The following is a 27,225-nucleotide window of genomic DNA, read 5'->3' as shown; positions in this document are numbered from 1 at the left end:
ATGAAACAAGAGAATCAAAGATCACCTAGCAGTTCACAAAGCAAAAATGGAAACCAATTTAACGACCAAACAAACATATAGCACTTCTCCATGATGCTTTTCATCCTGAATCCAAGATGTTTTCTAAGGCTAGAAATTGGTTTAAAATTTGAGAAAGGTAATGCTTCCGGGTGTATTTTGGGGAAAACACGTGCTTGCTAATAGTCATGCGATGCCCCTTCTAACGCCAAACAGCCACTTTTCCTCTTTAGTTTGTACTGCAAGCGACTAGCACCTCCCCCGGTGCCTCGGTACAGGAAGCCCCGAGAGCAGCTGGCTGCGGCGTGCTCTGCTTGTCCCTCCCCGGGTTCCATCCGCGTCACGTGGGCCTGAGACTCGGAAATCGCTTCCGGGATCATTGCGGCCTGTCGCCTGTAGCCAATCACTGATCTTCTCCGCCAATGAGACAGGGGCTGGCTCGGGGGCGGGACCTCAGCTGTCTCTGAACCAATGGGAGCCAGCGGGGGTGGGGCCTCGGTCTCCCTTCCGCCAACGGGAGGCCGAGGCGCCAGGCGGCGGGGGCGTGGCCGGGCGGGGTTGGGCGCGGGAGGCGGAGCGGGCGCGGCGGAGGGAAGATGGCGGAGGAGGAGAAGCTGCCCTCGGGCTGGGAGAAGCGCATGAGCCGCAGCTCAGGTACCGCGGGCCGAGCGGGGGCCCAGGCGCTGGGGCTGGTCTCGGGAGGGCGGGGACCGGCTGGGGCTGGGGGGGGGCGCCGGGACTGGGGGGGCGGGCGAGGGGGCGCCTGGCGGGGGGGGGACTGGGGGGGCGGGCGAGGGGGCGCCTGGGCCGGGGGGGCGGGCGAGGAATGGGGGGGCGGGCGAGGGGGCGCCTGGGCCGGGGGGGCGGGCGAGGGGGCGCCTGGGCCGGGGGGGCGGGCGAGGGGGCGCCTGGGCCGGGGGGGCGGGCGAGGAATGGGGGGGCGGGCGAGGGGGCGCCTGGGCCGGGGGGGCGGGCGAGGAATGGGGGGGCGGGCGAGGGGGCGCCTGGGCCGGGGGGGCGGGCGAGGAATGGGGGGGCGGGCGAGGGGGCGCCTGGGCCGGGGGGGCGGGCGAGGAATGGGGGGGCGGGCGAGGAATGGGGGGGGCGCCTGGGCCGGGGGGGGCGGGCGAGGAATGGGGGGGGCGGGCGAGGGGGCGCCTGGGCCGGGGGGGCGGGCGAGGAATGGGGGGGCGGGCGAGGGGGCGCCTGGGCCGGGGGGGCGGGCGAGGGGGCGCCTGGGCCGGGGGGGGCGGGCGAGGAATGGGGGGGCGGGCGAGGGGGCGCCTGGGCCGGGGGGGGCGGGCGAGGAATGGGGGGGCGGGCGGGTGAGGGGGCGCCTGGGCCGGGGGGGGCGGGCGAGGAATGGGGGGGCGCCTGGGCCGGGGGGGGCGGGCGAGGAATGGGGGGGGACTGGCCCCGCTAGGGTTGGGGTGCAGACGGTTTGGGCCTGCGGCGGTTGTGGCCTGTAGGGGAGAGCCGTAGAAGGCTGGTCCCACAGGTGTATGTCTTGGGCAGGTTGCGGTTGCTTGGTCCCTATGGGCTGGTCTGGGGTGGGGTTGTTCCTTTGCATGGAGATGCCCTGGGGGTGTTTGAGCAGGGTAATTGGTTCCTGTGGGGGAGGTCCTTGCTGGGGAGGGGTGGGGGTGGGTTTTAGTTAGCGGGTGCCCTGCTGCGTGCACTGAATAGAGCCAGGGTTGAAGTGGCTTTATCAGTGATTCTCTGTGGTCAGGGAGGCTCTAGTGAGGCAGGCTGGGGATCTTGCCATGTCCTTACTTGGGATAAGCTTTCCCCATTGTATGGGACCACCTGGCCAGAGAGCAAGCTCTGGAGGTCCCATGTTTGTTCACCTTATGGGGGATGGACAAGTCTGGAATGAAGCTCTGGGGTGTCCCTATGTGGGCAAGGGAAGTGGAAGCTGGAAAGGTGCCTGTCTTGGATGCTGGTCCCAGTGTGGGTGGGGTGGATACTGGGGTGTGTTCTGCTGTGGGGTAGGGTCAAGTTTGGAGCAATGCCTTGACACCCTCAATGTGCAGGTTAGAGGCAAAGCACTTGCACGGGTTCCTGACTTGAATCGTGTTCCAGATAGGTTTGCCAGGATGCTGCCAATCCCATGATAGTTGTTTTATAATGGGAGGTTTGGTCCCTGTATGTTTGGGCTGGATTTCCCTTTCCCTCTTCCCCCTTGTTGCCTTTCTCGCGTTGCTCTGTGCCTGACGTGTGCTTGGTTTGCTGGTTCAAAATCCTTTGGGTTGAAAGGGGTTATAGAGAGGGAGGTTAATGATGGTGAAAATCAGACTGGCCCATGTGAATTCCTGGCCCATGCAGGAATGAGCTGCTGCTGCCAGCTTGGAGAGCAGGAGCTTGCAGCATCTCCAGATTACAGTAGTAGTTGTCTTGGCTTCACAACCGAGTGTTCCCTGTCCTCTTGATTGCTTGCTTCAGGAGAATTTTGCTGGTTATTCTAAAGAGCAGTTGATTTTGATTGGGGTGTGTTTCTTGTTAATGGTAGCACCCAAAGACACATCCAGGATCCAAGGCCCCATTGTTTGTGCAGTGCCCAGCACACACAGAAAGACATGATTTCTTGCTTAGTCTTCCAACTGCAAGATCATAGACTTGTGGGACTGGAAGGGACCCTGCAAGGTCCTCTATTTCAGTCCCCTGCACTCCTAGCAGGGCTAAGTATTATCTAGACCATCCCTGACAGGTGTTTGTCTCACCTGCTCTTAAAAATCCAGTGATGGAGATTCCACAGCCTCTCTAGGCAATTTATTCCAGTGCTTAACCACCCTGACAGTTCGGAAGTTTTTCTAATGTCCAACCGATACCACGCATTGCTTCTTGTCTTATCCTCAGAGATTAAGGAGAACAGTTTTTCTCCCTACATCTTGTAACAACCTTTATTTACTTGAAAACTGTTATGTCCCCAGACAAACCCAGTTTTTTCCAGTCTTCCCTCATAGAACACGGTTTTTAGACCTTCAATCATTTTTGTTGTGCTTTTCTAGACTTCTTCCAGTTTGTCCACATCTTTCCTGAAATGTGTAAATTATGATGCGTTTGTAAAGTATGAGTCGCTGATATCCAGGCCTTTCATCCTTCTTGTGTAGGGATTTCACATATATGCTGAGGTAAAGCAAAACATAATCTCCTTGTTCTTTGCCAGCAACCCAGCACCTTTCACCTCCTCAGCAGGGATAATACAGGCAGAGTTCTTTTGTCTGAGTTCACTTCTTCAGCACGTGTGTCGCTGTTATGTGATGCCGGAAAGCTGCAGACATGTTTTCTGCTTTCATAAGAATAATTAGTACTTTACAAATATGAACTATCCAGTTCACCTGTGGTAAAGGTTATCTTGGGAAGGCTTAAGGACCTGCTTCTATAGAAATCAGTGGGAGTTTTGACATGAGACAACGAGAACTGGATCAGGACTGAAGTGACTTGCCAAAGCTGGAAAGGTAGTTAATGTCAAGAGGCTGGATTAGAGTGTATGAGCTGTTGTGCTCACACCACCTCTTCCTTTATTATCCTTTATTTCTTATTAGGAATGTTTGTTAGAGACGAGAATCTTAACAGACAGGATTGACATCTGCAGTGGTGCAGCATCCTCTTATTATGGGATATTGAGTGTTTCCAGTTTCTGATTTGAGCTGACATCCACACATTCTCACCCACTTGCAGAAATTCAGAGTCTTGTATTTCTGATGAGATAAGCAAGAAGTTAATGCCATGAGTCTGAAAGGAACTTCTAAAATCTAATCCTCTCCTCCCTTTTATTTGTAGGCCGTGTGTACTACTTCAACCACATTACAAATGCCAGCCAGTGGGAGCGCCCCAGTGGTGGTGGGAAGAACGGCCAAGGAGAGCCCGCCAAAGTGCGCTGTTCACACCTCTTGGTGAAGCACAACCAATCCAGAAGGCCCTCATCGTGGAGGCAGGAAAAGATCACGCGGAGCAAAGATGAGGCACTGGAGCTTATAAATGGCAAGTAAAAGCAGGAGAGGTTGATGGTAGAAAAGGGGAAAGTCGTGTTAGGGCCTAAAACACACGCAGAGAGAAATGGCTTATTAGTGGCATGAACCCTCTAAGGCAAAGTTTTTGAGCCAAGTGGCTTGAACATGGACTTTCGTGTAGCACAGCCACTTGGGGAATCAATTTTGCTGTATGATTCACTGACCCTGATTAAATGACCTAAAAGTAGGAGCCATCCCTTTCCCACCCCCTCTTTGCGTTTTTGTAATGTCATGTCAGACAGGTGTGTTTGTGTATTCTTTGTAAATGTGTATTTTTATATTAAAATAAAATAATTGTTTGAAGCTAAAACAAACGTTCCTTTAACATCTTCCTTTTTCTGTATTTAAGATTTCATTTGCCCTAATGCAGTTTCTATAAATTCTGATGAATCTGCCTGAGATATGCATAAACATTTGCACAGGGATAGTCAAATATCCTGCTCAGATGATCCACAAAAAGTACATTTCCCAACACAGTAAGTTTTCCAGTGTGTGGTGGCCTTAAACTGGTCCAGGAGGGATGGAATCCTGTGTCTTTCCTAATGTCTGTTGTGACAAGTCACCATACGTATTGTCCCTTGCAATGCTGGCAGTAGCTTTTAAGTGGGATGCTGCTTAGTCAGTGAGGTTTGGTCTTGTGAACTGAGCATGGGATTGGCATTTGGAGACTGGGTTCTCATCCCAGCTTCTCCATTGACTCTCCTATTGCTTTGGGGCCAAGTTAGTCAGGGTCTGGGGTGAAGTCAGTGGGAGTCTTCCTCCTGACTGTTGATCAGTACCTTAACCTGTTTCCCATTTGCGAAATAGTCTGACCTACCTCACAGGGGTGTTGTGAGGACTAACATTTTGTAAAGTGCTTTGAAGCTGTAAAGCACGGTTACTGCTGCATGCTGTTATGTTATTGTAAAGTTTCTTGTTGCTTTTGGAGGGCTCAGAAATGAGGTTTTACTCGCAACAGCCTTGACCCTGCTTCAATTTAAAAAAAAAAAAAAAAAAACCATTGGACAGTGTCTGGGGGAGAAGAAAATCACCCCAGCAAACACTGTGTAGCCCTGAAGCCTACCCAGGGGACTAACCAGCAGGTGGTGCCCAGTGTGTTTTGAAAGAGATGCGGAATTAATTGCCAAGAATGCTAGTACCTTTTCAGGAAAATCTCCTTTGTGAGTTAGGTTAATTAATTAGTTATAATTGGCATAGTAAAAAGAAAAGGAGTACTTGTGGCACCTTGGAGACTAACAAATTAGTTAGTCTCTAAGGGGCCACAAGTACTCCTTTTTGTGAATACAGACTAACACGGCTGCTACTCTGAAACCTGGCATAGTAAAGCAGCTGTTGTGTACTGCAGAGTATGAGGAGTGTTACAGCAAAGTTTATTAGAACTGTGCACATGGAGTTGAGAATTTTATAAATAAAAATAATTGGAAATGTTTGACAGCCAGGCTGCAAATATTAATTTATTCTAGTAGATTCACTTATATCTTAGGGTGAAACTCTCCTCTGTGCAAAGAGCAAGACTGCAGTAGTATGTAGGCCTTGTGCTGTCCCCCTGTATAGAGGTGAGGATTTAGGTGGGGCCTAGGTCTTGTTTGCTCTCTGCATGGGGGGAATTTCACACCACACCAAATAACTGACAATTGACACTTTGTAGGACAGCAAACTTTACTGTCCTATAGTGATACAGCAGAACCCCATGTATCTGATCTAATTGGCATTGGGGCTTGATTGGATAATCAAAAATTGGGATAATCCAGAGAATGGGAAAATGTGGGGCTGCAGCGCCACCTAGTAGCCACAGGAGAGATTGTCCTTTCTGGACCTGTGTGTGCTGGTTGTTTGGCTCATATGGAGAGCTGGATAATGGAGGGTTGGATACATGGGATTTTACTATACTAGAAGCAAGAGTGCTGTTGTCATGGTACAGAGCAAGTGTTCATAAACTTAGGTCCAAGTGAGAGAGAGTGAATTTTAGAGGGAAAAGTTCTCCTGAGCTTTGTTAACTAAGTGGTATTTCAGATCTTTATAACCAGTTAGACTTTTTGCTGTTAGAAGACCTGCACATAACTTATCTCCCCCTTAAAAGCCCAAATAACATTATTCTGAATAAATGAATGAGTCGTCTTTATAACTTTGTTTGGGTGCCCTCCTTTATCTCAGACACAGCAAGTCTTCAACATCTGATTAAGGTTATGGAGAGAGACTTTTTAATCTTCTGTATGAGAGCTGGATGTAATTTTTATTTTAAAGTGATTTTTTTTTTTTAGAGTTAGACTAAAGTGCAGGATTGACAGCCCTGGAGACTGAAGTCCCCTCACTATCAGATAATTTTTATGTTTAGCAATCTTTTGCCCCATGTGGCGCCTGAGGACGAGAGAGATGTGATTAAAACTTATTTGATGTAAATGTCCTGCTGTGTTCTTGATAAAGGCCATTAGGGATTCTTTCATTCATCATGTTTATTATCGTTGTATTTTTGTCTCCTGAGAATGAAATGGCATGATCAAAAAATCTATTTCTGTTGACACTCCCATCTGTGCTTGATAAACGCTATTCCCTGCAAATGTCATAAGGAACATGCACTCGTAATTATTTTATGTCAGTTGTTTCTGCATTTTCCTTGCTCCAGGAAGGTGAGATAGCACATGGATACAGTTGACCTGGAAAGATCCAATCCAGTATTATCCTCCTGAAAATGACAGAAAATTATAAAGTTTTTTTTAAAAAGCAAACCAGAAAAACCCACTAGAGAATGTATTGCATGAATGCATAGCTTAACTCCACTACAATTTCTGACAAATAGTCAGGCATCACTGAATTTCCTTGAGCAGAATTTCCTTGAGCAGATGTACTGTATCTGATGAACATAATTATAGCACAGAATTGTTTAAGGAGATCTCTTGGGAGGCGTTTGTTCGACAGACATTGCTCTTTAAACAAAACGCAAGACTGTGGTGCGCTGTTATCTCTCTGATATTTCCTTCAGAATCTTTAACTCTGGAATCAATGTTTTATGCAATATAAACCGGTGATTGGAATTTGTTTAAAGAAAATGCTTTGTTATATTCTACTGTCCTGAGGGAACCTGCTAAAGGTTAGTGTTTTAGATCGATGAACTTTGGTTAGTTTTGGACATTTTACTTGCTTGTGATTCTCTTTCGAGTAATAAGGAAAATAGATTGAAGACAGCTAGAGGTGATGCATTATTTGTGAATAAACCAGCATTACAAAATCTTATACCATTATGGAAGTTACAATGTGTGAATAAAATTTGTAGGTTAAATTAGTTTTCACTATAATCCCGATATTTTGATTTGTATTATAGCAGTGCTTAGAGGGCCCCATTGTGCCAGGCTCAGCACAAATACATCGTGAGAGACGGTACTTGCCTTGAAGAGTTTGATTGAAATAGACAAGACAGAGTTGGTGAAAGGAAGGATTATTAATCCCATTGGAGACAGGGGAGCTGAGGCACAGAGAGTAAGGATCTTGCCCAGAGTTGCACAGGGAGTCCATGGCAGAACAAGGAGTTGATCCCCAGTTTAGTGCTTTAACCACAAGATCATCTAACCACCTGGCAGCCAGTTGGCAGAGCTGTGATAACCAAATTTAGTTTCACTTTGCAGGCTTGTAAAATTCACTCTAACAACTTCATTCTCCAGAAGCTGCTAACAGCATGAAGGTCATGGTAGAAACTGACTACTCAGGGACTTCAACGTTAAAACTTATGATTCTTTCTTAACTCAGGTGCCTTTACTTTTTTAAACATGGGTGTGCACATTAAGGCTGAACCTTCTTGTGTGTGTTGGTGCAATGGGAGGTAATAGGGTACATTTACTGGCAGGGTTAGTATGATGCTTGGAAGTAAACATGCACTCTAGGGTGATGCAAATATGTATTTTGGAAGAATGCTGTATTTTGATAGCAAATGTACTGTGCAAATATACTGTTGACGCTAGGCTGGAGCAGCTTATTTTAATTAGATAAACAATATTCATTTTCATCCACTGAAATGTGCATACATAAATGCTGTGAAAACAAACGGTCTTCTGCCCAGAGGCACAAGAGACACAACAAGCCTCTTTGGGGTAAATGGCTTACTCATAATCTTGCATTAATCTTCCTTAAATAAAATACAGAACCGACACACAGCTCCCTTTGTGTGCCCTCTTGCCGCTGCCCCCATTCTCCCCCCCCCCAAAAAAGGAATACATACTAAACAAAGTAGAAGGTGGGATAAATATGCATACCCCTTTAGTTTAGCAGTACCACTCCCATTGCTGCTGGCATCTTTGTGTTAAAGCACATCATCACATTCATTCCTTAGAAGGAATATAAACTACCTTGGCTCTCAAAATATAGTCACAGGGCTGTAGTCAGAAGTCAGTCCCCCATTCTTCCTCTCTGCAACTCTCTGGCAGCTTTCCCACAGGCCTGGTTCTGATGTTAGTACTTGTCCAGCTAAAGATACAGAAATAATTCTCTACTCAATTAAATTCCTTGCATAATTACACAGATGTAGGGTACTGGCAATTACTTCAGCTGAAGGGATCCAATTGATTGACCTTTGGGATCGGGGGGGGCAGGAAAATGCACCATTGGTGGGGAAATCCCAAGGACTTGAAGAAATAAAGAATAGTGTTTTATGCTCAGTTTCAGTTAGTGGAAGACTGTTGTACTGGGAACTGCTTGAATGAAATCTGATTTAATTTGACAGATTTCTTTTATTTAAAAACCAAGCTATCCTCTTTCAGTCCCTAAAAATAGACAAAACTTAGCCAAGCAGAAGACTGAGTCATACTGGCTTAAGACAAAAATCAACCATATCTTTTTGTCACTGGTTGGGTCGCCAAAACCAGACAGTCTTTTGGAAAATCAAGGTGTAGCTGTTTGGTAGTGACTGGTTAGCTTGTTGTCCATGATGTTTTTTTCTCTCTAGTTTCTTCACGACATGGCAGCTTACTGCAATGTCTCATCCAAGGCAAAGGCTGCCACAGGCTTTTGTGGGTAGTTCTGGGGTCTGGAGGAGGAAGCTCGTCTTCCCCTCTCTGAATATGGACAGGCCTCTATCTCCTTGCTACGAGAGGTGGATGTCACATGTAATGGCTAACACTTAAAATTCCAACAAAAGCACAAAGACATCTCTGAACTCCACTGGACCATCTGTGCAAGGCAGAAATCACTCCAATAAGAATGTGGTATCTTTCCATAAGCTCATTCCTTCTAGTAACACTTGGATTTTTGCATTTTGCTTCATGGTCTCTCTTCACGCGTGGTGCTGTCAACATGACTCTTTGCATTCATCGAGGCTCTACAGGTCTCCCATTGCTGCTTACGTCTTCGCTCTTGTTGCTGCATGAGCTGCTGCTGTTCTTAAGTGCCTCTGTTTCCCCTCTAATTGCTTTGCCCTCTTCCACTCTTGCTAGTTTTCTTGCCACCCACAGCTTCTGATTCCCTCTGTGCTAAGTGGCCCCACTTTCCTAACTTCAGAGCCCACTTCTTCCATGAGCTACCTGTGCTGACCTTGCTGAGAGTCTCCATGGCTTCTTGCACCTGAATTGCTCTGCCTGTAGCTTGACTGAGTTGGTCTTTAAGCCCTTTTCTCTCTGTGCGCACTGTAAAGCATCATTTGCACCTGTATAAGGCTATAAATCAAAGATGTCAGAGTGGCATTTGCTTCCTGTGCAGATGTAGTTCATCTGTAAAATATTTGCTAATGAGGGAGCATTTCTGGAGCCATATTTGGAGTATGTGGTAGCAAAACTTTTTATCTCCTCAAACTTTGTGTCTGATATTGCCCTTTTCTATCCCTGAGCATTTCCCCAAACTATTCAATGAATTTAGGGGTGTCTCTGTGTGCCTCTCAAATAAGGCTCTTCCACTGGCCCAACTACAGCTTGAACTCTAGTGTCCAGGTGCCCATCTTTCGGAGTGTGAGTGCTTTCACCTGGTTTACAGTGCCCAAATGGTAAGTTACCTCAATAAGTCTCTTCAGCTTCTGAAACCAGGAGATTTATTGACTTCTTCCTTTTCCTGTGTGCTTCTCCCAGAATCATAGAATCATAGAATATCAGGGTTGGAAGGGACCCCAGAAGGTCATCTAGTCCAACCCCCTGCTCGAAGCAGGACCAATTCCCAGTTAAATCATCCCAGCCAGGGCTTTATCAAGCCTGACCTTAAAAACCTCTAAGGAAGGAGATTCTACCATCTCCTTAGGTAACGCATTCCAGTGTTTCACCACCCTCTTAGTGAAAAAGTTTTTCCTAATATCCAATCTAAACCTCCCCCACTGCAACTTGAGACCATTACTCCTCGTTCTGTCATCTGCTACCATTGAGAACAGTCTAGATCCATCCTCTTTGGAACCCCCTTTCAGGTAGTTGAAAGCAGCTATCAAATCCCCCCTCATTCTTCTCTTCTGCAGGCTAAACAATCCCAGCTCCCTCAGCCTCTCCTCATAAGTCATGTGTTCCAGACCCCTAATCATTTTTGTTGCCCTTCGCTGGACTCTCTCCAATTTATCCACATCCTTCTTGTAGTGTGGGGCCCAAAACTGGACACAGTACTCCAGATGAGGCCTCACTGATGTCGAATAGAGGGGAACGATCACGTCCCTCGATCTGCTCGCTATGCCCCTACTTATACATCCCAAAATGCCATTGGCCTTCTTGGCAACAAGGGCACACTGCTGACTCAGAATGCTTCAGAAGAACCAGCAGCCATTGCTGTATGTATTGAAAATCCAACTGCCACACCTACCCTGCCTTATGGTCCCAAGATCTTGCAGGGTTTCACTGGTAGAATGCTCATGCTGATAATGGCTAGACCAAGCACAGTCTTCCCCCTTTCATAGCAATTGCTGTGTCCAGCATTTCTCTTTGGAGGTGGAAGACTGGATGTCCAGAAGGCAGCAAAGTTTGACTTACTTTGAAAGAAGTAAGAAGCTCTCCCTCACCTTTGTTTGGGGTGCTGAAGTTCTTCCTAGACGTGAACCCTTGAAGTTAAGTAGGTAGCGACACCACCTTTGAGGCATGTGCACCTACAGGTGCCTCAGGAGAGGCAAGTGGAGAAACGCACACACGAGATCTGAATCTCTCTCTCTCTCTCACATCTGTGTTCTCCTGTATCATCTGAAAGAGCATTAGGACTTTGCCTTCCCTAATTATAAATAATCTGAAGACTGACTTGTTCCAGTCCCCTGCTGGTGTCCTTCACCGCTAAAGGAGAGAACCACCTCCTGAGTTTTGAAATGCTACAAGCTGGTAGTGCTCCTCTTCCTGCCATGATCACTTCACAGGTCTCCAGGGAGGAGGGCACACTTCTGTTGATTGATCCTCCTTCAACTTCCCCCTCTTTAGGGGTGTGTCACGGTTTCTCTCTCTCTTTAAAGCACACGCAGGTATGATGCTGTTAACTTGACTTAACATCCAGGCAAAGCACTGGACTGGGACTTGGGAGATCGGTGTTCTACTCCTACCTCTTCTGCTGACCTGTGTGACCTTCGGGAAGTCACTTACCCTCTGTGACTTTCCCTCATGCTCTTTTGTCTATTTAGGCTGTAAGCTCCTTGGAGCAGGGCCCCTCTCGCTACATGGCACAGTACTTAGCTCAAGGGGGCCCTGATTTGGGGTTCTAGATGCTGTTGTAACATTAATAATACCCCAGTACTCCTTGAGTGTTAATAGCCCTGCTATTAAGCTTAGGCTGCTATTGTCAAAAAAATAAACGCATGCTTATTTTATCAGTCACCAAATCACAACTGGAGTGGCTGCAACATTTATGTGAAGGGTGTAAATGCAAAGGGGAGACTGAAACTGACATGGGAGATGCAGGAGTGTGAAACAGCTAGGGTATAAAAGATAACTAGGAGACAAAGGAAGGAGAGGAGGTATTTTGTGGTGGCTGAGATGTACGTATTCACAAGCTTTACAGTACTTATCCTTACAAGCCTCCTGAGAGGCTGGGCAGTACTGTTGTCCCCATTTCACAGGTGGAAACTGAGGCACAGATACAAGTATTTAGGCACTTAACACCCATTGACTTCAGTGGGAGTTGCATATCTAAATACCTTTGAAGATTGGACCTGAGTGACTTACCCAGGGTCATGCAAGGAGCCTGGGGCAGAGAAGACATTTGAACACAAGTCTTCTGGGCTAGCACCCTAACCACTGGACCATCCTTCTGTCAGCTTGTGCAGTAGTCTTCCCAATGGAAATGGTGGCAGCCAGTTTCCTTGAGTCACTGGAACCTATGCAGAGCCTAGAAGAATGCAGTGCAGGGCACGGTCTCTGCTCTGGCTGGAGGGAAACGCTAGAGTGGGCCTAGGAGGGAATTTCTCCTTCATTCCAGTGAAACTAAATAAACACTGAAACAAATCATAGCAGTTTAACTTCCCAGAGTCTTAGGAACCAGAGATGAAACCTGTTGGGTCCTCTATAATCTAGCCCCCTGTGATGGCCAGTACAGGGTTATTTCTGTACCATTCATGGGTTTTGTGCCCTTTCCTGCCACTGAAAAGTCAGCATTCAACTAAACTTGGCTTGTACAGGAGTGCCTCTCCTAAAAATAACTGGTGGGCGTTGGGTGCCTTTGTTAATCTTAATGCTAATGGCTTCTAATTTAGAAAGTAAAGCAAGGCTGGTGCTGGTTGATTTAGCAGCGATGTCGTACCCTGCATGCCAGCAGTGCTCTTCAAAATGTCCCATTCAGTTGCATTAAGATATAAGAACGGCCATGCTGGGTCAGACCAGTGGTCCGTCCAGCCCAGGATTCTGTCTTCTGACCCTGGCCAATGGTAGGGGCTTCAGAGGGAATGAACAGAATGGGCAATTGAGTGGTCCGTCCAGTGTTGTCCACTCCCAGCTTTTGGCTGTCACAGGCTAAGGACACCCAGAACATGAGGGTTGTATCCCCAACCATCTTGGCTAATAGTCGTTGATGGACGTATCCTCCATGAACTTCTTTTTTGAATCTAAAATCCTGCATAGCCTGTTACTCAAAAGACTAACTGATTTCAATGTACCGCCAAGAACTGTATGTCCTGGCATAATTCAGATACCTGTGTGTGACACTGTTTTGCTTGTCTCTGATTAAATGTTTTCAATGCCTGAGTAGTTAGTTATACCCTTCCACTCTCCAAAATACAAGTCAAATATTATTGATTTAGTGATCAATGGCTCCATATCTAGTTGGCAGCCGGTATCAAGTGGAGTACCCCAAGGGTCGGTCCTGGGGCCGGTTTTGTTCAATATCTTCATAAATGATCTGGAGGATGGTGTGGATTGCACTCTCAGCAAATTTGCGGATGATACTAAACTGGGAGGAGTGGTAGATACGCTGGAGGGGAGGGATAGGATACAGAAAGACCTAGACAAATTGGAGGATTGGACCAAAAGAAATCTGATGAGGTTCAATAAGGATAAGTGCAGGGTCCTGCACTTAGGACGGAAGAACCCAATGCACAGCTACAGACTAGGGACCGAATGGCTAGGCAGCAGTTCTGCGGAAAAGGACCTAGGGGTGACAGTGGACGAGAAGCTGGATATGAGTCAGCAGTGTGCCCTTGTTGCCAAGAAGGCCAATGGCATTTTGGGATATATAAGTAGGGGCATAGCGAGCAGATCAAGGGACGTGATCGTTCCCCTCTATTCGACATTGGTGAGGCCTCATCTGGAGTACTGTGTCCAGTTTTGGGCCCCACACTTCAAGAAGGATGTGGATAAATTGGAGAGAGTCCAGCGAAGGGCAGCTAAAATGATTAGGGGACTGGAACACATGAGTTATGAGGAGAGGCTGAGGGAGCTGGGATTGTTTAGCCTGCAGAAGAGAAGAATGAGGGGGGATTTGATAGCTGCTTTCAACTACCTGAAAGGGGGTTCCAAAGAGGATGGCTCTAGACTGTTCTCAATGGTAGCAGATGACAGAACGAGGAGTAATGGTCTCAAGTTGCAGTGGGGAAGGTTTAGATTGGATATTAGGAGAAACTTTTTCACTAAGAGGGTGGTGAAACACTGGAATGCGTTACCTAGGGAGGTGGTAGAATCTCCTTCCTTAGCGGTTTTTAAGGTCAGGCTTGACAAAGCCCTGGCTGGGATGATTTAACTGGGAATTGGTCCTGCTTTGAGCAGCGGGTTGGACTAGATGACCTTCTGGGGTCCCTTCCAACCCTGATATTCTATGATTCTATGATTGGCTGATGTGAAGGAACAGTCTAAAAGGTGAGTTACGTTCTGTTGTTTCTTGTTACACAGATATGAGGGCAGGGTAATACATGGGCTGGAGTTGTAAGACATAGCTTCCAGTTAAGGCTGTGAGTATTTCCATTATAACCCCATTTTCGGACACCCTTAACTTTCCAAATCTTCCACCTATTTGGCTGAAGTTTTCCATGTTTGGCCTTTTACCAAGGGTAAACTTTTGTAGATTTAAGTACAAAGTTCTTCTCTTTTGGTTGGTTGGTGGTGAATTTCTGCATTTCAACCCCGCTCTTCCCACCACCCTTTTTAGCCACTAGAGATGAAATGGCTTAGGATACACAAGGAAAATTGAAAGGTGCTTGGAAGTAATGCATCACTAAGAAGTGCTTCAGTGTTGTGGGGAAAGTTTATAGTTTTGACTTGATTTACATTGAAGAGGGTTTGCAAACCTCACTTCTTACATGCAGAGCACTTCAGAAAGTGCACGACTGTCTGTCTTAGCTGGGTGGTGAAAAGGCATCTGAGATGTGAATTGCTGAGACAGGTTCTGTGGGAACCCAGCATTTGTAGTTTATAGACTGACCGGTGCATAGTGAGTGAGGTTAGGGCTTCACAGGAGCTGCTTCGCCATTTGTTGCACATCTTGTGTAAGTCACTGTCATGGATTCTTGTCTAGGATACACAGAACAGCACACCGTAGTAAAAGATACTATGAGAGCATCCGAGGTTGTAGAAAAGCATGAAACGTTAATTACGTGATCCACTACATTGTAATACAGACACATGAAGGTGAATGGAAGAGTGCCACTGTTGCTCAGGAAAGTGGGGTTTCTACAGTGATGGGAAAACTCCTCTTGTCATTGTAGGAAACTTCAACCCTATGGTGCTATCGTGACCTAGCAGTGCCTCAGTAAATGCCAGTTGTGTAGACATGGCTAAAGTGGCAGTCATGCTTGCAAGTGCAACCTGAACTTCTGGGATTAAGTGCAGCAAAAGGCCACTGATGGTGGGCACAAAACACAAAGCGAAGTCCTGAGGTGCTGCTTTAGTTTCTTGGGAGTTATGGACCTTCTGCCATGGTTCAGACTTACCATTAGGGGATGCTAAGACTGAAGTACCTCTTTGAAATGGCACAGGGGCAAAGCAGATCCCTTGAAATGCCTCTCAGTAACTTACAAAAGCTACATTTATCTACCCATTTTCATAATGAATATTTCCCTCCTGCCCTACTCCCCAGCAAACTCTCTGACTTGGCTCTTGGCTCTGACTATGAATTATCACGTGTGTCAACAGGATACATCCAGAAGATTAAATCTGGAGAGGAGGATTTTGAATCCCTCGCTTCCCAGTTTAGTGACTGCAGCTCGGCAAAGGCGGGAGGAGACCTGGGTGCTTTTGGGAGAGGTAGGTGACACGAATTGAATACTGAGATTACATGATTGACATTGAAATTCCTCCGTAGGGGGTGAGGATTAATAATGCCCTCTGTTCCCCCTCCCATGGATCGGTGAGCGAGGAGACTTGCTGCACATGAAATGTAGTTTGCTGCTTAGACACTAAACCAATTAGGAATGCAGCTATGATGATGATATTATTCTAGGAGGAGAGGATGTTACACAAATGCTGCTTATGAAATTGGCTTTCACTTTGGGAGAGATTTTTTTTCCACCATGCTGAATGGGAATCCAGTTGTTCAGCGTAACAAACTGTGAACAAGGAGGAAATGAGTAAATGGAACTAACGACAAAACAGGCAGATAATTAAGCACTAATCTCAAAGTGTGTGCGGGGGGTGGTTAATAGCAAATTGGGGGAATGGGGGCAATTTTCAGCCAAGCAAAAATAATGCTTCTGGTGAGGAAATTAATTTCAGAAATGTTGATCTGTGTGATGAGGGAGTAAATACAAGAAGCTGCTCTCCGATCACTTATTAACAGGGGATTTATTAGGACACTTGAAATAAGGAAGATCCTTTGAAATTTACAAGTGAAACTGAATCATCTGAGATTCATTGTCCTATGATCACTTAATTTTTGATTTTGTTTGGAGTTGCTCATGTATTCAGTTTCCACTGAGTAGAACAAAGTACAAAACAATGAGATCCTGTAAATGATGAGTGTTTGGTTTGTTTTTTTTAAAACGCCCCCTAAATGCCAGGAGATGTGTCCGTGTTGCATATTGTAGCTGGAGTAAATCAGGAAATTGGTGCTGGCAAATACAGCATTTTCTGTCTTTGGCTTTAAAACGTGTTCTCCAAAGTCACAGAAACTTGAACAAACCCAAAGGGAAGAAGTCTAGCGAGAACTGTCTGCAGCTGAAACAGTGCGGTGGACTCCTGTCACTGTCAATGGAAATCCCACATTTTTCCTAAGCTCACTGTTGAGGACAGCAGGATGAGGAGTGAGTGTTCTTAAGGCAAGTTCCTGAACATTTCGCATCTTTTCCCTGCTGCAAATGTACAAATTTTGTAGCAGAAATCTATTCTGATGTACAGTGCTGTAAGTGTATGTTAGAGAGCAGATAGTGCCCAGGACAGTCTACATGGTTGTATCAGAGTAAAAAAAAGTATCGTTTTATATCCACATACGGATCTAATTGATTAAATGAGAGTTAAATGAGAGATTCTTCAAGTACGGTCCTTGTGAGTGCTCCACTTTAGGCACGCACGCGCCCCTGCACCTTTGATCAGAGATTTTTGGTAGCAGTGCCCGTTCGGTCTGTGCATGTGCCCTACGCATCCTTGTACCAAGGCTATAAAGGGCTGTGCGGGTGAAGCGCCTTCAGCTTCTTCTCAGCTGCCTGCGGCCAGAGATGGAGTCTAGCATGTGCCTGTTTGCTGTCTATTTACCCCCTCCCCCCCATCAATCTTTTAGCCACATAGTTAGTGCTTCGTAGTAGTAGGTTTAGCACTTTATAGTTGGAACTTCTGTTCCCCTTTTTTCTTTTAAAAACAAAAAAAACTTTTCCCCCCAGTAAGGGGTTTGAACAACTTTTTTTCTTTTGTCGAGGATGCCAGTCTCCCTAAGATTTAAAAGGTGATTCTCTTGTTGGTTATGGGCACTCCCACTGCATTCATTGTCTCAGAGACTCTGTTCCCAGCACCTGTAAAATATTCTCTTCTTTTAAGGGAAAATCCTGTAAGAACAGGGAAGTTAAGCATAGACAATTAATGATGGAGAGAGCCTTATGACCGGCTTCAGAGAACTGGGTACAGAGAACTCGGCTGTACAGGTACCCTCCACATCTGTCAGTGCCGCCTCATCATCAAGAGCTCTGTCACCAAGAGCTTCCAAAAGGAAGATGACACCAAAACCCCAGTCTCTGGCATTCTCGTTGCCTGAGGTACCTATAACTGCACCACTGGTACCAAGAGCTTTCCCGTTCCAAGTGTAAGGGAGGAGATCAGAGGAGCAAAACAGCAGAGTACCTCATCAAAGACCCAGTCACCGGAAACCTCAGGCCCCAAAAAGAGAGCTAGTGAGGCTCCAAGTACTTCAGATACCATGAAGCTCGTTAAGACTTTAACTAAGTCCAATACCTCAGTGATACAGTGCTTGGTAACAGACTACTACTACCAAGAGATCAGCTTCAGTGGAATACTTGACCCCACTCAGTATCAACCTCAGTGTCGCGCACAAGAGCTTCTTCAACATCATTGGCGATGGTACTGAATTCTGTTGGGCTTCCCGTACTGCAGGACTTCTGGTACTGAATGAGCCATGATCTCTGCTCCGTGCAACCTCTGGATGCCACTTGGTACTGAGGTCGGGTGGGTCGCTGACTGCTCATGTTTCTGGAAGGCCTATCTCATCATCTTTGGGTATCCATGAGGAGGGACTGTCCGCTCTGATACAATATGTGGAGGAGCATTCTGACTCGGACTCCAAGCTTTCTGTTCAAGGAGCTCCAATTTACTTCAGGAGATGTTATTCCCTCTTGCAGATGCTACAAAGGCAGGACACCAGACCCCTGCCTTCCAGTGCTTGGGATGACCAGCATTGGATTCCTCCCCCCATACCATATGGTCTCTCTCATTTGCCTATGGATCCCAGTAAGGCCATGTACCACCAGCAATATCGAGGGACCTCAATGCATAGGGAACACAGAATATCTCATTCCCTGGTACCATCCAACTGGCCTCCCCATTGTGAGCCTGAGGAGACCTTTCAGGAGCAAAAGGCAAGGGCGGACAAGGAGGTTACCCCCACCCCCAAACAGCTCATTGTCCTCACAAGCTGAGGTACTCATGCTACCATTGCCATCATTAGCTGATGACTTTAGACAATTCCAGGACCTAATGAAGCGAATTGCTGACACCCTGCAAATTCCCCTGGAAGAAGTCCAGGATTCCCATCATGGGCTCCTGGACATATTGCACACCTCTACCTCAGCACAGGTAGTGTTGCCAATTAATAAAGCCCTCCTGGAGCCAGCCAAGTCCATCTGGCAAACTCCAGCAAAGCCTGCCCTCCCCATGCACCCCCAGTCAGGAGGGCTGATTCTGAGTTTTTACTTTCTTATCCAGCACCAAACTCTCTGATCGTGGACTCAGTCAATGACGGGGGCTGGCAGCATACCCAGAAAGCCACCCCTTCGGTCAGATGAGCTGTTCAGCTATCCTGCACTGCAGTGCTACGGATGATCACCAGGCACTGAGGTCAGAATGCGACTACCTGAACTACGAGATGTTTAATGGTTTTATTGACCATTTACCACAGGAACTTTGAGAACAGTTCAGCGCCATAATAAAGGAGGGTCACCTTTTGGCAAAAACTTTACTGCAGGCTTCACTAGATGCGGCGGAAACTGCAGCCCTGTCTGTTTTCACCACAGCATTGATGAGGCAGGCTTCCCAGCTTCAGTTGTCCAGGTTTCCATGGAAGGTACAATCCACTGTGGAGAATTTTACCTTTCAATGGACAGAAGCTTTTTGCAGATGACTTGCTTCATAGCCTAAGGGACTCTAGGGCAGCACTTAGGTCTTTAGGGATATACACGCCTGCAAATAAAAGGAAGCTTAGCAAGTCTCATATGGCACAGATATCCCACCTGATCAGTTTTCTGCCTTTCTTAGGCCTCCAGAACCATGGGCGAAGAGGTTGAGGTTTTCAAAGCAACTACTGTGACTGCTTTTATCCCAGCTTTCAACATCATCCAAACACCAGTTTTGATGGTTTGGTCAAGAGTCCAGACCACCCAATGACCAGGTTTAATCAACCGCACGACACAACCCCCTTTTCTCACTTTTGGACACAGCCTCTCTCTCTCTTTCATCAAGCACGGGTGGCTATAATATCAGACAAATGGGTATTGGAGGCCATTACTTTGGATTATACTGTCTAATTTACTTTCACCCTGCCCTTCCAACCCCCCTCCCCACCCCTGTTCAGGGATCCCTCTTACAAGCCGTTGTTGACACAGGAGGTCTCATCACTGAGTCTAGGAGCCATAGATCCAATTCTACTTCAACATGGGGGAAAGGGTTCTATTCAAGATTCATAGAAATTAAGGTCAGAAGGGACCATTATGATCATCTAGTCTGACCTCCTGCGCAATGCAGGCCACAGAATCTCACCCACCCACTCCTGCAATAAACCTCTCACCTATGTCTGAGCTATTGAAGTTCTAAAATCATGGTTTAAAGATTTCAAGTTGCAGAGAATCCTCCAGCAAGTGATCAAGATATTTTCTGATATCCAAGAAAAACAGGGGTTGGAGGCCAATACTAGATCTCAGGCATTTGAACAGTATGTCAGGCATCTGAAATTCAGGCTGGAGTCCCTAGCAGCTATAATTCCCTCCCTGGAACTAGGGGACTGGTTTTTGTTAAACTTGACCTCAAAGATTGCTACTTCCACATAACGATTCATCCTTCTCAAAAGATTTTTGTTTCACTTTCAATCACAGTCATTACCAGTACCAGGTCTTATCCTTGAGCCTGTCATCTGCCCTGTGGGCGTTCTCAAAAATCACGATGGTCATAGCTGCCTACTTCCATTGTTTAGGAATAACTTTTTTCCTTAACTTGATGACTGGTTGCTCAAAGTTTGGTCATTTCAGGAGGTATGGTCGTCAGGTCAAGCAACTTCATTATTCCAAAGTTTAGGCCTGCAGACAAATCTCAGTAAATTGATTTTTTTTTTTTTTAAATAGGAGCGTTTCTGGATTCGATAATAGGCAGAGGTTCTCTCTCTCTCTCAACAGGTTCCTTGCTGTAAAAAAACAAAAACAAAAAAACACCTTTATACAAAGAGTGCACCTCAGTCCTCTGGCTGTAGCACGAATGTGTCTACAACTGCTAGAGCACATGGCAGCTTGTATTTTTGTGATGCGCAATGCCAGCTTGAATCTTCAGTGTCTCCAGGGATGGCTCAGGACTGTTTAGGTATCCAATAAATGCAGTCTCAATAAGCAGGTATCTGTATCCAGTCAGGTACTACAGCACTCACCTGGTAGATGGAGCTACCCAAAGTTTGTGTACGAATCCTGTTCAGCCAGAATCCCCCTACAGTCATGTTAACATTGGACGCTTCCCGCTTGGGATGGCAAGCATATTTGGGTCCTCACACAGTCCAAGGAGCAGCAGGAACAGCACTTACACATCAATCTGTTGGCATTAAAGGGGTCAGAAAGGCTTGCTTTCACTTTCTTCCCCTATTCAAAAACATGTCCATCATAATCTTGATAGAATACATACATGCTATGTAGTCCATCAATTGGCAGGGTGGAATGCTTTCCACCTCAGTCTGATAACGCTTTGGAACTGGTGTGTACCCAATCAGATAGTCATCTCAGTGGCTTACCTCCCATGTATACAAAACACAGTGGTGGATGACCTGAGCAGACATTTCTCCCTAAATTACGAATGGGAGCTGGACTCTCTCAAGTCCTCAACAAAATATTCCTAGCTTGGGGGTCTTTTTTATGAATACCCTTCAACATCATTGCTGTTAAAGGTCCTTATCAAGATCAGAGAGGACCAAGGCAAAGTTGTTTTACACCAACTTGGCCAAGACAAGTTTGGTTTCTTTACCTCATCAAACTTATTTCTCATCCTCCACGGTGGCTCCCTATCAAACCTCGACTATTGTCTCAGGATGCGGGTCAGACACTTCACCCCAATCTGAAGATTCTGTAACTACAAGTTTGGTTCCTCAATGGTTCTTTGGACTAGAGACCACATGTTCATTGGAAGTACAAAAGATACTATTAAATAGCCAAAAGAAATCTACTGAACATACTTCCCTTTAGAAATGGAGAAGTACATAACTGCCATACCAGGTCAGACCAAAGGTCCCTCAAGCCCAGTACCCTGTCTTCAGACAGCGAGTGGCCATTGTCAGGTGCCCCAGAGGGAATGAACAGAGCAGATAATAGTCAAGTGATGATTGTCCATTCCCAAAAGATTACAACCTTTGTAACCAGCGCCATCTTTCTCCATCCAGTCTCCTCTTTCCTCAATCTTTGATTACTTGTTGGAATTGAAAAATTCTGGCCTTTCTGAGAGTTCTGTCAAGGTTCATTTAGTGGCAATTACAGCTTTCTGTGTGCAAATAAACGGTTTCTTGGTATTTGCACATCTGAGTGGAGCGAGATTCCGGAAAGGACTTACCAATCTTTTTCTGCAGATTAGAGCCCCTACAATGCATTGGGATCTCAGCCTGGTTCTTAACTGTCTCATGAAACTATCCTTTGTACCATTAGCTATATGTTTGTTGCTACATCTGTCTGAAGATGGCCACCTTGGTGGCCAACACTTCTGCTTGAAGGATTGGGGAGATGGGCTTTACCTTCTCCTTAGAAAACAATGTATCTTTAGGACCTCCTCCAAAGTTCTTAAGGTGTCCTGAATTTTATATCAACCGAACTACTCACCTTTCGGGTTTTTTCTAAGCTGCATCAGTCTACAGAGGAGTCAGCTCTTCATACATTAGATGTTAAGAGGAAACTATTCAGGGAGACTTTCTAGACTCTGTTTCTATTGCAGCCGGGTCTAAGGGAGTATCTGACTTTCTAAATGGATCTCTGGATGTATTATTGCCTGTTATGGTTTCACTGAGGTTATACCGCTCCTAAGAGTGACTACATGCTCTGCTACATTCTACATCTGTAGCTCTGCTCAAAAACATCCCGGCTGCTGAAATCTGGTGGGCTGCGATATGGTCCTCACCGCACGCATTTTCCAACCACTGTTCCCTAATTCATGCCACAAGATCAGTTGCAGCAGTAGGCAGTGCAGTTCTTTTTTTAGGGATGGACTCTCTTCCAACACTACCATCTCCCGGAATTGATACTGCTAGGGGGTCACCTGAAGTGGAGCACCCACAGGGACGCTACTCAAAGGAGAAGTTACTCGCCTTGTGCAGTAACTGGAGTTCTTTGAGATGTGTGCCCTCTGGGTGCTTCGCTATCCTCTCCCCTCCCCTCTGTGTCGGAGCTGCCTCTGTGGGCTTTCCAGTAGAGAAGGACCTGAGGACGGTTCACCCACACAGCCTTATGTATAGGGCCCTACCAAATTCATGGTCCATGTGGGTCAATTTTACGGTCATAGGATTTTAAAAATCGTAAATTTCATGATTTCAGTTATTTAGATCTGAAATTTCATGGTGTTGTAATTGTAAGGGTCATGACCCTAAAATGAGTTGTGTGGGGATTGCAAGGTTATTGTAGGGGGGCTTGTGGTTCTGCTACCCTTACTTCCGCGCTGCTGCTGGTGGGGGCGCTGGGCAGCTGGAGAGGGGCGGCTGCTGGCCGGGAGCCCAGCTCTGAAGGCAGAGCCGCCGCCAGCAGCAGTGCAGAAAGAAGGATGGTATGGTATTGCCACCCTTACATCTCTGCTACTGCTTGCAGAGCTGGGCCCTCAGTCGGCAGCCGCCCAGCTCAGAAATCAGCAGCACAGAAATAAGGGTGGCATCGTATGGTATTGCTGCCCTTACTTCTGCACTACTGCTGGCCAGGCACCGCCTTCAGAGCTGGGTGCCAGGTCAACAGCCGCTGCTCTCCAGCCACCCAGCTCTGAAGGCAGTGCAGAAGTAAGGGTGGCAATACTGCAAACCCCACCCCACCCCACCGCCTTGTGACCCCCTGCAATTCCCTTTTGGATCAAGACCACCAATTTGAGAAACACTCGTCTCCCCCATGAAATCTCTCTAGCATAGAGTAAAAGCGCACAAAAGACCAGATTTTACAGGGGGAGACCAGATTTTATGGTCTGTGATGCGTTTTTCATGGCTGTGAATTTGGTAGGGCCCTACTCGTGTAGCCGTGGTACAGGGCATGGGGGTGTGTAGTGCGCATACACAGGCAGAACAGGCACGGTTACCAAAAATCTCTGCTCAAAGGTGCCGGGCTCATGCACAGCTAGAGCAGAGCACCTACAAGGGCACGCAGCTCAAAGCATTCCAGTTACTGCACAAGGTGAGAAACTTTCCCTCCTTCCTCAAACAAATATTTCCTTTTAGACAGTGCAGAACACTGTCATTTTATGGATTCTGATATAATGAAATACCCATGAATCTTAGGATGCAGTGACTGATAGTTTTGGCTCATTTGGAGACTGTCAGTTCATTGTAGTTCTTGGTGACTTACAGAAAAGGATTTCTCCTGGTTTAAGCAGAAAGTAAAGATATGTTGCAAGACTCTCTCTCCACTAGATGACACTAGAACTGCAAGTGGCTGCTGCACTTCCGGGATGTCACACTTAGTCTCCATCTTTGCCTCTTGCTGTCATTGGGCTGCAAACATAATTTATTAGAACTGTGAATACTGGTTACTTCAGAGGTGAAACTGCTAAAACATTCCAATTTATCTTCTTGAAAAACTGCAAGTAATTGACGCTTTTTGCTTTAGGAAAATTATTCTGGTGTGGCACACAAGGGCTCTTTCCTCGTCTGAAGTAAAGATCTTGTGCTAGTAGCAGAATTAACTAAAAACTAAGATGAAGGGTTTTCAGTACCCAGTTCTAGGGGAAATAGTGCTGTTTTAATTATCTGTGAATGTGTCATTAGAATAAGAATTAGGGAGACAGGCAAACTGTTTGCCTCTCCTACCAATTAATATAAATTCTAGATACTAAATTGAGGAGAGATGCAGAATTCTGAGAAGTCCTATGTATCCAGTTACTTCAGTAATAAAACCAGGCTTTTTTGAAGGGTCAGACATCAGGATGAAGTTATGACTAATCCTGAAAGGAGGAATCTAGCCTCCATGGCATCTTGCTGCCTTGCTAGAGCAATGACTATGGATGGATTTTGACCCGAAAGTAAAATATATGAATTCTGTAGCAGCTCCTCAGCTGCATGTGATGCATCCAGGATGTATGACCTGTGCGGGGCTGCAAAGCTTTAGTTCCTAAAGAGATTAGTATATCACTGAAATGGCTCCTTTTCCCCCTAAAGAGACTGCTGCTGATCCATCTGTCATGCTGTCTCTAGGCTTTCTGCAGCCATCTCCTAATGTGCTGCAGAGTCCAAAGCTACAGCACTGTCTTGAAACCCTGAGACAAGGGTCATAAACTTACAGGAGATTTATGTTGTGTTCCTGGCGAGCAGATGATCTATCCCTCTTCAGGCATCTCAAGGCAAACACTGCAAAGGCAGTCAGTGCTAAGTGCAGGGAGTGAAGTTTCCTTACGTGCCAGGAAGCTCTCTGCCCTTTTGCAGGCATCTGGTGTGCAAGTCCCAACAGTGAGACTGTGATCTGCTGGCAGAGTGGAGCCTCGTTATTTCAGCTGGGATATGCAGTTTCTCTGTTATAACTTCCAAAGTGTCCCAGGAAATTGGGCAAAAATCGTGTTCCCTCTTGAACCCGTAACTCCCCTCGTGGCGGAAATCCTTCTGACTGAACCTTTGTAGCCCACTGCAGAACTGCTGTAGGCCACCCGCTTATTATCCCTCATACAGGGGCCATCTCAGCATCACCTGTGGCTTTCCTAGGTCTCCACTGATAAACCATCAGGAGCCTGGTGACATGGAGACCAGAGCATTCAGCATGCTGTCTATCTAGGTCATGACATTACCCAGATGCATCCTGTGAATTATTTAGTGCAGCTTGTAATGCACACCGCATCTCTCCTCTCTCTGTGCCTTAAGGGCATCTGAGACTCAAAGACTAACACCCACTTGTGCCAGTGAATCTGCAGAGATTTCCTCTGCCCTTTGAATCCCCAGCTCGCTGAAACACTTTTCCTGGCAGCAGTGATGTTTATGGAGTGTGAGTGAAAGCTCTGAATCTGAGTCATGTGTGTTGGTGGAGTGTCTGCTGGGAACAGATGGAAACAGACACCCCCTGCAAGCTATTAATTGGTGACTTTGTTGCTTGCCTGGAGGCTGCCTTCGTTTGAGGTTGGTGTGCTCAGAAAGGTCTTCCACTCTCTGCTGACTTAATTGAACTCTTTCTCATTGCTGCTTTCTGCAGGTCAGATGCAGAAACCTTTTGAAGATGCCTCATTTGCGCTGCGGGCTGGTGAGATGAGCGGACCGGTTTTCACAGATTCAGGAATCCACATCATTCTACGTACGGAGTGAAGTGCCTGGTGACCTGTAGAAAGGAAAGAGCGAGGGGAAGAAAGGGGGGGGAACCCTACTCCAGCCCTGCACTCTCCCGAATGAACTTCATAGATCTAGTTAAAAAACCTCATTTCATATCTCAATACCTTCCGTGGCACCTGACACAACGGTTTCCACCTATAGAGATGCATGGTTAGCCAAGGATGAGAATGTAATCAAACTAACAGACGGTAGCATCTTTCATAAGCAGAGAGAATGTTAAAATTCTCAAGCATGCCACAGCCGCTTGAGTTTTATATTGACAATTCCTCCGTTTAGGAGACGTGTCGATGCTAAAGGTCACACTTCAATGCTTCCCACATCCACCTTATTAAAGATAGAGTATTTATTACAGAACTGCATTGATGGTAGCAAAATTGACTTGTGAGCTCTGGTGTTTAAGATGGAATGAATCTCTGTCCCACCGCCACATCCCTGCACTGCTTTAAAAAAAAAAAAAAGAAACATTTTATCTAGAATAAACAGCATTCGGTCTGCACCCCAGTTTGTTTGTAGAACCGATCTGTCAAAGCCATTTATAAATTGATGTTAAGATACCACACAAAGAGCCGTGCTGGTAAGGCCTGTCACTGGTGCCTGTGTGTAACTTCCCTTCATGTAGCTGGCTCAGTGCAGATCGTTGTGTTGGTCCTGCCAGACAATGGTAACTGGAGCTTCCACCTTTGCCGTTGCATGGGCTTAAAACTTGAAGATGCCTTTTGGTTTGTGATGAGTATAAACAAAGTGCGGGTTAATGGCCAGTAGTTCCCAGTACAGAAAGATCAGTAGCCAATTAAGCTGTGTAAAGGTATGTAGAATACTGTGTGTTAACCATTCCAGCATGAGGTCACTCCATTAAGACATCACAGTGCCATTTGGAAGGAGGGACTGCAGTGTGGATTTTCAGTGTGGAGAGAGTGCTGTTTTCTCAGAGCTTCTCTTTATCCACTTGTGGTTTAATCTCTGTAAGTCACTGTTTCCAGTTACATTGCATTGCTTATGTTTAGTCAAAACAAAAACAAACCAGATAAAGTTTCCCAGCTTCGGTCCAGTGCAAAGATGCTGTATAGTTCCAGTTCTCTTAAGCAGAAAATAAAGCCCTCTCCGGTTGAACATTTCCAAAGCTCTGGCATTCATTATTTCTTCCCTTCCTCCTTAGATTGTTCAGATCTCTTTGGTCTTTTTTAAATCCCTGTGCAGCATGTGTAAAGGCAGCTTTGGCCAGTTTGATCTTAAAATGGAAATATAACTCCAGTGATATTAAACAAAGCTGTTCTTACTTGTTCTTTCTGGGTCTTGAAAGAAAATCAAACAGCCACCAAATAACGGGGGGCCTGATTCTGCCACTTGTGGCTGTGTTGAGTAGGGCCTTGCCCAGGGCATAGTTCTGTTGGAATCATGGAGTCAGGTGCAACTCCGTGTGAGTAAGAATGTTACATCAGGCTCTTTAGGGTCTAAT

General features: G+C 46.3%; 1 protein-coding gene across 1 annotated transcript; it reads left to right on the top strand.

The window, feature by feature from the left end:
- The first annotated feature begins 578 nt into the window (after positions 1 to 578).
- PIN1 (peptidylprolyl cis/trans isomerase, NIMA-interacting 1) lies at positions 579 to 26,883 on the top strand. The gene is made up of 4 exons (XM_073319334.1): positions 579 to 672; positions 3,802 to 4,002; positions 15,515 to 15,625; positions 25,636 to 26,883. Exons 1-4 carry the CDS (start codon positions 615 to 617, stop codon positions 25,743 to 25,745), a joined length of 480 nt encoding a protein of 159 aa, XP_073175435.1. The 5' UTR covers positions 579 to 614; the 3' UTR covers positions 25,746 to 26,883.
- Positions 26,884 to 27,225: the final 342 nt, after the last annotated feature.

Source organism: Lepidochelys kempii, chromosome 20 (assembly GCF_965140285.1).
Source record: "Lepidochelys kempii isolate rLepKem1 chromosome 20, rLepKem1.hap1, whole genome shotgun sequence".
In the NCBI taxonomy this organism is placed as follows: Eukaryota; Metazoa; Chordata; order Testudines; family Cheloniidae; genus Lepidochelys; species Lepidochelys kempii.
Note: the sequence above shows the minus strand (reverse complement) of the source record. Positions and strands in the feature narration are given on the sequence as shown.

Coding starts and splice junctions, on each gene's coding strand:
- PIN1 (XM_073319334.1), top strand. CDS start 615: ATGGCGGAGGAGGAGAAGCTGCCCTCGGGCTGGGAGAAGCGCATGAGC. Junction 673..3,801: donor GCGCATGAGCCGCAGCTCAG/GTACCGCGGGCC, acceptor TTTTATTTGTAG/GCCGTGTGTACTACTTCAAC. Junction 15,626..25,635: donor CCTGGGTGCTTTTGGGAGAG/GTAGGTGACACG, acceptor TGCTTTCTGCAG/GTCAGATGCAGAAACCTTTT.